The 9413-nt window shown below is 47.3% G+C and overlaps 3 protein-coding genes across 3 annotated transcripts in view; all 3 read right to left on the bottom strand.

The window, feature by feature from the left end:
* Positions 1–1838, bottom strand: part of LOC113210537 (gamma-aminobutyric acid type B receptor subunit 2-like) — a gene marked incomplete at its 3' end in the record, with an annotated part of 109511 nt that extends 107673 nt beyond the window's left edge. The window contains 1 exon segment of the mRNA XM_052270299.1: positions 1476–1838.
* Positions 1839–2084: 246 nt separating this feature from the next.
* Positions 2085–4947, bottom strand: LOC113210528 (translation initiation factor IF-2-like). The gene is made up of 5 exons (XM_026428575.2): positions 4503–4947; positions 4303–4425; positions 3427–4232; positions 3040–3329; positions 2085–2751 (listed from the first exon to the last, which is right to left on the bottom strand). The coding sequence occupies exons 1-5, from the start codon at positions 4864–4866 to the stop codon at positions 2646–2648; spliced, it is 1689 nt and encodes a 562-aa protein (XP_026284360.2). The 5' UTR covers positions 4867–4947; the 3' UTR covers positions 2085–2645.
* Positions 4948–6474: 1527 nt separating this feature from the next.
* Positions 6475–9397, bottom strand: LOC113210527 (NEDD4-binding protein 2; the record flags this gene model as incomplete). The annotated part of the gene is given in 7 exon segments (XM_052270289.1): positions 6475–7837; positions 7930–8222; positions 8340–8528; positions 8599–8646; positions 8719–8937; positions 9018–9148; positions 9269–9397. Coding segments are annotated over 7 exon segments (987 nt in total). The 3' UTR covers positions 6475–7752.
* Between the last annotated feature and the right edge of the window lie 16 nt (positions 9398–9413).

Genomic DNA, 9413 nt, shown 5'->3' on the forward strand with positions numbered 1-9413 from the left:
TTAAATCATTGATCAAATGTTTCATAACAAAAAATACGCTGCTTAGTTTTGTCATCCGGTTGCAAACATTCCTATCTCGTCACTCACTGCACTGATGGTCTGGCGCCTGGCGCCGCACTGCAGGGTGGGCACGACCGCAAACAAAGTCATTCGCTACTAAACAATCGCTCCCCAAACAGCTCCCTAAACGATCAGGCAGAAGTCAAAAAGTCATAAAATGACGAACGCTAAAACAGACGCAGGGCAGGGCAAATCAGCAACCCATCGCACACTACAGTACAGATTTATGTCGGTGTGTGAATAACAGCAAACAGTGTACGAATGGATATTCGCACACCTACAAGTGAGCGACATTCACACACTTGCGTTGCCAGAGTAAGACTCGGGTCTAACCCTCGATAGCTAGTGAGGACCTCGCTCTGTCTGCGGAGAGAACGAGTCAACTGACACATTACGAAACTATCGCATGACGTTTTTGGATCAGTGCATCGTCTACTGATATCAAAATTTATTTGCGAAGTCTAGCGACCGCTCATGCTAGGTCCATGGCCCACTGACCACGACAGCGACCTGGAGCGCCGCGGGAATATTGACAACCCCGTCCGCAGACATGGTGCGCGGTACATCACAGCTGCGGGGCTACATGGCGTAGACACCGTAGACCGCACAATAGCGCACAAAAGGTACCTGAAGGGTGGTCCACCGGCCCCTTCCTTTCTTCTGCTTACTGTGCCGAATGCAGGCGTGCAGGCGGGCTTGCCTACCGCCAGTCACCGTGGCGCCATACGACCCCGTTCGAGTTTGCAACCTGCCCGCATGCCTGCAAACCGAAAACTGAAAACTGCGTAATGACGCATGTCGATCACTAGATGATAGTGCGGCGAGTATTTCAGTTTTTGTGAAATATTTTCCAAGCGGGCTCTCAGATTTATCGTAAAATTTCCGTTCAAACATGCCTACATATGATAGGTTTCGGAGTACAAATACTGAAAAACGTTGACTCGAGCGTTAACTTGCATGTTGAAAGAGAACCTTTGTTCAGAGCTCAAAACTGTGCGTCATTATCTAGTGATCGACATGCGGCGTTACGCAGTTTTCAGTGGCATGCGGTACTGTGTAAGCAGAATAGAGGAGAAGGCCTGTGGACCACCCTCTATAAGTGCCCAAGTTGCCAAGGGACTTACGTGGACGTACGTTTGTAACAAATTTATGAACGTCGGTTACTAAATAACTCCTTAATAAAACACTGTCGGAACATCTCAACTCGTCTTATGTTTTTATTTTATTTTGGGAACAAAATTGTAAGCGTTACAAAGGTGTCTGGTTAATTATTACCATTATTGTCTCGTAGGGACGTTCATAGATTGGTTACTAAATACTGTTCAAGGCCGTTTAAAAACTGTTGATCGCTTTGCACTAGCATGCAGGTCCGGCGCAGTCATTTTTGCAGCTGCAACACGCACGCAGGGACTCACACAGTCTGCCGTCCGTTCCGTCCACGGTGGAGGGAGAGAAGGTGGCGGCACGAGGGGTCTGCTCGTGGGTCCAGAATCTCGACAGGTTGGGGGATTAACGCCCTAGTCGGGGCCAACTGTAGGGCCTGTTGCCTCGTGTCGCCACCTTCTCTCTCTCCACCGTGGTTCCGTCCTCTCGGAGAGGCGAGGTCCGTTCAGCGTCACATTTGAACGAGGGGCGCGTGTCGGCGGGGTGAGGGTTGGGAGGGGGAGGCCGCAGCACGGGGTATCGCTGTGCGGAGCTGCGCGGTGCTGCGCTGGGGGCTGTGGGGCGCGGCGGGGCGGGCTGACCCCTCGCGACGCGACTCGGCTCACGGCTGGCGTGAGACTGAGCGCCGCTCCCCGCGCTACGCCGCGCGCTGCGCCCCTCCCCACCCCCTTGCCCGGCTACACCCCGCGGTGACCAACCCACCCCCATCCCACTACTCGCGACCCCCGACCCCCTCCTAGCAGGTGGTCCTATCCGACCCCCTTCCTCTCCGCCTACCTGACTACCCATGATACGCCAAGTTTTGTACAACATGCTGTCCTTCGGCGACCACAGGGGGTGGGAAATAACGATACGGCCGATAAGTGATGATTTTATTGTATTGTCTTTTTTATTGGTAGCAGATGAACACGAAGTTCGAAAATCAATCTGTTCAATAAACTTGTACTTATAAAATACAATACACTTTGAATTAGCTTAATAAACCCATACCAGCGCCAACAGTACTTATGACCAACTTTAACAAAAGTTTAAGATAACTTTACCAAAAAAAAATACACAACTTTTTAACAAGAGAGTAACAATTGGCACCTAACAAGAGAGTAACAATTGGCACATGGCGCTAACAAAAACATTGGTTAAAATTATTGTTACGATATATTACATAAAGTATTTTGACAGCGCTGCCGCTACGTCTTTCAGCGAGAATCAGTCGCCGTGACAGTCGCCTCCTTCTTACCGCGCCGAGCGAGGGATGCGTAACTCCATGTGAGAGATGCAAATTCGCCATATTAAACATGAACGTTTTGCAATTTAGGCAAGATGTGCACAAAAATGCATGTCTCAATCAACAAATTAGTCCTTTGAAAGGGCCCTCACGAGTGTGTGGATTACCAGTGATTACCAAGTCTGTGTACACCTGATTACCACGGTTGGGCACCCCTCGCCCCGGGCACCTGATGCGCGAGGAAGGAGTTTGCTGTTATGAAGATCCGGATGGCTCCAGAGTTGTTGCGGAATTCCTCAAACCTGAGAGCAAAAGGCAGAAAGGTAGGGAAAACAATAAAGTTTTGGTTTACAGAACACCACCTCCAAGTCGTCGAGCAAAGGACTCCAACAACAACACAAGACTGGGGGCGAGGGGACGAGATTGAGGAGGAGGAAGGGGAGAAGGAAGGAGGTGTCGGGCCCAGGAACAGGACACCGCGGAGTTTTGACAAGGACAAGTTCCTCGTCCGTTAGGACAGAAGGTGCGAGCCGGAGAGGTGCTTGGGCTGGTCGCGATGATAATTAGAGGACAGAGTGGCTGTAGCCTACCTTAGGCGGCGCTGTGCGACACGCTCCAGCACGGCGGGCTTAACGCGGGGCCGGCCGTCGGCGCTGTGCAGTCCTTTGCCCGTGATCACGGTCAGCCGGTCCTCGCCGCTGCGACCCTCAGACAGGCGCCGGATGTGGTGGTCGAGGAACAGGTCCAGCACGATCACCGCCTCGTTCGCTTTGAACGAGTGGAGGTCCAGGGAGTCGGAGGAGCGTTCGCAGTGCGCGGCAACGAGAGCGGCCGCCGCCATGGCCGAGTAGTACTGGTACTGGCGCTCGCTGAACGAGCCCTTGAAAAGAGAAGGTGAGCGTGAGAATGGCGGGGAGGGGCGTGGAGGGGCGGGGTGTGACGGGGCGGGGTTGGGCGAGGCGGTGTGGGCGGCATACCTTTTGGGCGAACAGCCCCGCTGCATCCTTTTGCTGCCTATGGTGGGCGTCCTTGGCCTTGGAGAAGTAGGCGTCCCGCTCCGCACGGAACGTCTCCGCCCTGGCCCTGTACTTGCTGAAGGACATCATCGGGCTATCCGAGTCCCACGGGTTCTCGTCCTCTGCCGCATCGCCAGCGGGGCCGGCCGCGCTCGAGGCCCCGGGTGCCTGCGTCGGCACGGGGGTGGCACTCCCTGACGCCTCAGCGAGTCTCCTCGGCCGGGCACGCTGCTCCTCGAGGGCCTCGGCGATGCCCGGCCTGGCACGAGTGGCGCGGGGTGCAGCGCTGGGGGCAGCGCTGGGGGCAGCGCTGGGGGCAGCGCTGGGGGCAGCGCTGGGGGCAGCGCTGGGGGCAGCGCTGGGGGCAGCGCTGGGGGCAGTGCTGGGGGCGGCGCTGGGAGCGGGCGGATGAGGGCGGCTCCAGTTTTGCGCGAGCTGCTCCTCCAGGGCCTCGGAGGCGGCTTCCTCGGAGCCGAGAGACGCGAAGATGAAGTGCACCATCTCCCTGTCGACTTGAGGGAACTTGTCCTCGAGCCGCAGCTTGGCGAGGTAGTCCAGGGCTTCACGGCGCTCCGTATGTGGGACTTGGCGCCGCGCTTCGGCGCGGTCCTCCGTCCGGGCCTCGGCGGGGGCAGAGGGGAGAGGGGCGGGGTCGGCAGGACCCTCCGCCACTCCTGCCACTCCTCCGCCGCGCGCAATACCACCAATGTTGGTGATCCTTTGGGACTCGACCATCTCTTGGTAGAGCTGGCGGGCGATGGCTTCGTCTGTCAAACGCAATCCGGATCACTGCTTGGCTTGGTCGTCCCCCCCCCCCTCTCCCTCTTTCCTACTCACCTTCCTCGAGCCGGCGCCGCTGCGCCTCGTACGCCTCCTCGCGCTCCTGGAGCTGCGTGCGGAGGGCATAGTAGTGGATCTGGCGCGCGAACGACACGGGCACCCTCACGATGGTGGAGGGCTCTGCAAAAGCACCACAGTATGGCCATGAAGAAGCTGCCTGTACGACGAGGGTCCACGCCGGGTCTCCGCCCACGCACCAGCCGAGAGCTCAGCACCGCCGAACCGAAGCATGAGCTGTTGCATGAAGTCTTGGTCCACGATAAGAGTCAGGACTTCCTCCTCCTCCTCTTCCTCCTCCGGGACGACGTCGGCAATATGCGCGCGGGCGGCTGGTGCGGACGCGCCGGCAGGCGCCAGGACTGGGACAAACGCAGGTGACGCAGCCCCAAGCTGCTGGGTCCGGAGGGCGTTCGCAGGCGAGGAAGTGCGGTCATCAGGAAAGAGCCATGGTACCGCTTGCGCCTGGATCCGCGGCGGGTCTCTGGCAAACGGACCGCCCGAGAGACTCGCGAAAGGCCCGGCGCCGGGGCCGGTACCGAGGTCGTCGCTGTGGTGGTTCATCTCCGGCGTCCTTTGTTGGGCGCGGGCGTGGGTGCGCCGCGTCGCTATACTGAGGCCCGGGTGGTGCGACGACGACCATCCGCACCAGCAGACCGACCAGACCGACGCAGTACTCGAGTCCAAGATAAGCCCTATCGGTGACTCGTATCCGAGGAAGGGAATACCGTGCTGTGTATTAGCTCCCACCATTGACCTGGCGAACGTCCTGTTATGGACCTGGCCATACTCATGACTCATGCTTGACGAAATAATGCACCATGTTTACTGAGCCTTCAGCAGATGCATTTTAGAGTAATATTTGCTAGTCCGATCATAATTCTGTATGTACTGGTCACTAAATGCATCTTATGGCGGCCATGGTAGTTTAGTTAAGCATGTCACGAAAACCTGCCCCCCCCCTTAATTCACCACCAACATATTTTTTCCCTCTCATGAAATATGTGGAAAAAAGGCGGGATAAGCGGGTTGGCGTCACCCCATCGCCGACTTAGACCATCCCCTGCCAGATTGACTCTGGTTGCAGAACTGCGATGTCATACTTGTCTTGCACATGTCTGATTTCAAGAGCGAATGTTTATTGCACCGTTGTTTGGAGTCAAAGCGTTGCCCTGGAGACAAACCAGCAGCTCTCCCAACAAGTTTTGTTGTTTTTTATTTCTTTTTTCAGGGGGATTCTTGAATTCTTGCCTTGCTCCGATACTAATGCACTCTTTTACTTTGTTTCAGGACTTGAACTTACAGCACTCTTTCCCTTCTTAAAATTAATTCAATTTCCTTTCGGTTCTCTTGCACGGGCCCCGATGCATGTTCTCCCCTAAAACAGTATCCCCCCAGAGATTTGATTCAATTTAGTGACATGTTGTGTGAGGGGTCTGCGTAAGGGAGCCGAAAGCCGTGGCCCCCTTCCTTTCATGAGCCAGTTCATATGTTGCTAGGACTTAATTCAGGATTTAAATTGACTATTTGATTTCTTTATATTTTCCTGAAAGATGGTTTAATCTTTTAGTAAATATTTTATCACATGCTTCACAGACTGGTCATGAAGTTGGTTCCTCATCAAAGAAACAAAGCAGGAAGCTGAAAAAGGGAGAATATCTTCTCCCTAAATTACCATGGCCAGAAAGAGATTTTCTTCGACTTCCACATGTTGACAAGAGTCATCAGGGCACTTGGGAGTGTACTGTGAAGCAAGAAGCTCTAAATTTAACTTGGAAAACAGCCTGGATAGATGTGAAAGTGAGTATTAAACTAAAGTTTAGTAATCATCCATTGAAAAAGTATAAGAAAAAGAAGAATCCCATACAAAAAAAAGGGTTTTCTATTGTTTTTAAATATCATTCTTTAAAATTTAATTTTAAAATCTATTCTAGATAACTGCAGCTCCTAGTTACTTCAGTCACTTGCTAGAGGATGATGCAACACGATGGCTATTCATGTGGACAGGCTCTGAAATGGGCGTTCAAATACTTGCAGCTGTGATTATTCTTCTAGTTCTGGGAGCCTGCTTTTTAGTGTACCACTCAGTTATAAAACTTTATACTTCAAGAAAAAGGCCTATGTCATGATTACAAGTTTCTTTAATGGGCTAGTAAAATTGAATACCATTGATCAGTGACCATTTGAAATATATTTCCATCAAAACATGATAATATAAACATGTATGTTAAAAAACAATTGGTACTGGCACAGCTAGAAGATAAACTGTGATACTTGTACATATCAATAAAAAATACCCTGTCAAAAATAGATTACATAATGCTATTCCAAGCATAAATGTATACCTGTGAAAAGATTCAATTCAAAACTATTTTGAAAAAAACTGCTGCAATAAAATTGAATACCATAATTAGCTAGCATGAACATCCTTCATGCACATTGTAAGTGGACTAGGCTACTGATGGTCAATATGATGTATTTAGTGTGTGTCCTAACTGCCAGAAACAAGGAAACCAACAGGCTACTGGTTTCCGTTAAGTACTTAACATATAGGGAAAGACCATAAACACTTCTTAAACAATAAGATCACAGCAGTTCTTTTGTATTTCAAGATTTTACCTCAATACTTGAGCAAACTAGGCAAAAATCTTAGAGTAATATTTGAAGCTCATATATCTCATACATATACGCTTTTATCTCCAGCAATGACTCAGATTTGTAAAATAGTACAAATCTATAACAGAAAACTAGATTAAACAATCACATGTTGTGCGAGTGGCATTGGAACATCAGATATCATCACTATTGACAACACAGCTGATTAGATAAGGCACTAAATACCCAATAGATTAAGGACACAAAAAAATATGATTAAAAAAATAATTGGAAAGCCCATGGATGTTGAGTCGGATAGAAAAATAAGAGAATACCCAATATGAAAGGACTGATCTTTCAATTAACGAGTAAAAATTGAACACATGTAGTCCCATGTCACAAATAAAAACAAGGTCATTTAAAAAAAAAGATTCCATGCACAAGAGTGCAAGAAATCAACTCAATAAAGTGTCAACATGGTTAAACTTAATAAAAAACTAATTTAACCAAGAAATCCTAACAAGTTCATTTAAATCTTAATAAGTACATACATTGATTATAAAATATATGAGCAAACTAAACTTCTAACAGTTACTCAGAGCGCAGTACAGCACAGCAAAGTTGCACAAAAGCACAAAATGTAGATGATTATCAAAAATATAGAACATATAGTTTCCTTTTAAATCCCCATTGCTCAAGACAGAAAGCACAATTAATTTCCAAAGCAAGTAGAAAGCAAAGAAATTTTAGAACAACAAAAATCAATGAGCTAATAATCAAATGGTTTGGTAAAGTAAACCAATTAATTATTACTCAATTTAACACTGCTGCATGCTTTTGTGCATTGTATATCTTTCACTCAGGTACTTCGTGCGAGAGGTAAGAGTTAGATGTAACCCAAATCTTGAGTACACCTGGGTTACCTGAGACTTGCTGACATCTGAAATTGATAGATAACGTGTAATTAACAAGCCTATTCAAAAAAATAAAAACTTGGTGGGTACAATCAGTTAAATAACGACAGAAAAATACCTTAAATTACGCTTTTTGGCGCGGTTCATAATAGCTGGCTTAATACGCGGCTTGCCATTTACGCTGTGTGTGCCACGGCCAGTAATGATGTCAAGACTTTGTTGTTGAAGCCCATTTTCTGGTAATATTCTTATGTGGTAATCCATGAATAGATCAAAGACAGTAACAGCCTCTACAACTTTGAAATGGTGCAAATCCAGAGTATCACTGGAATGTAAATTGGTGTGAGCTGCAGCAAGAGCTGCAGCAGCCATTGCACTAGCATGGTGGAACTTTTTTCCATGCACTTCACCCTAAAAAAATAACAACCAAAGTTTTACTGTAGTTCATTTGTATTTCTATCCTGGAGTGAGAAAATTTTAATTTGCCTGTAAAATTATGAAACTTGTGGAGAAGACTTCAACACATACCAGTTTTGAATAGTAAGCTGCTACAGATCTTTCTTTCCTCCTGAAAGCATCATTTGCTCTGCGATACATTTCATCGCGTTCTTTAAGAAATTCATCTGCTTTTCCTCTGTATTTATTGTATGCATCCTTAGGATCAGACAAATCCCATGGATTTTCTATTCCAATAGAATTTTCTATACTTTCATGTCTCTGAAAATTTAAGATTAAAATTAACATTTTGAAGAATACAAAATAGACACAGACAAGAAATTTTACTTACTTCAGAAAATTCTTGAGATTGGGCATTGTCACGAGTTTGATATTTATCCTGCAATCACAATAGTTGGTATAATAATGTGACGAAAACTCATAACATACAGTTTTGTCAGTAGCTACTAACTTGGACTGCAGCTTGTTGGGCTACAACTCTACGCTTATTTTCAACATCATCAGCTGGTAAAGCTTCTTGGAGAGTTTTTACAGTATCTTCAAAAGAACAATTGCAGGAGACAAAAATGTCATGTAAAGTTTTTTTGTCAATATGACTATAGTTTTCCTCCAAAAGACGCTTTGCAAGAACATTTGCAATTGTATCTGGAGAACTCTGAGTGAGAGAATCCTAAAAGCCAACACATGAGGTGAAGTTTAATGCATTATAAAATATGAATAAATAAAGGGGCACAAAAAAGTCTAACTTACAACATCTGCTTTATAAATAGCTTGGGCTAGTTCCATGTCCATTATTTCTCGCAATTGCGGTGGAGTTGAATCCAGTGCACGTCCTGTGTTCCTTAGCATTTCTTCATAGAGTTGGCGTGCCATCCGTTCATCTGAAACAATTTTAGAGCAGAACAACATTTTCTTTCAGTCGATGAATTAATCAAATAATACTGAAACAAAATAATGCTTTCAGAAATAAAGTAATTGATGGTAAAACCAGATGTAGTAACCTTCTTCACACTGTAATTTCATAGCAATGTCACCATCGTCCTCTTCATCTTCATTATTTATTGTTGAAAAAATAACATCATAGATTTGACGAGCTAAATTTACAGGAAACTTGACAACAGGAGACACTTCTGTAAAATTAATCAA

This window comes from Frankliniella occidentalis, unplaced genomic scaffold (assembly GCF_000697945.3).
Source record: "Frankliniella occidentalis isolate FOCC.00 unplaced genomic scaffold, Focc_3.1 Scaffold116, whole genome shotgun sequence".
In the NCBI taxonomy this organism is placed as follows: Eukaryota; Metazoa; Arthropoda; class Insecta; order Thysanoptera; family Thripidae; genus Frankliniella; species Frankliniella occidentalis.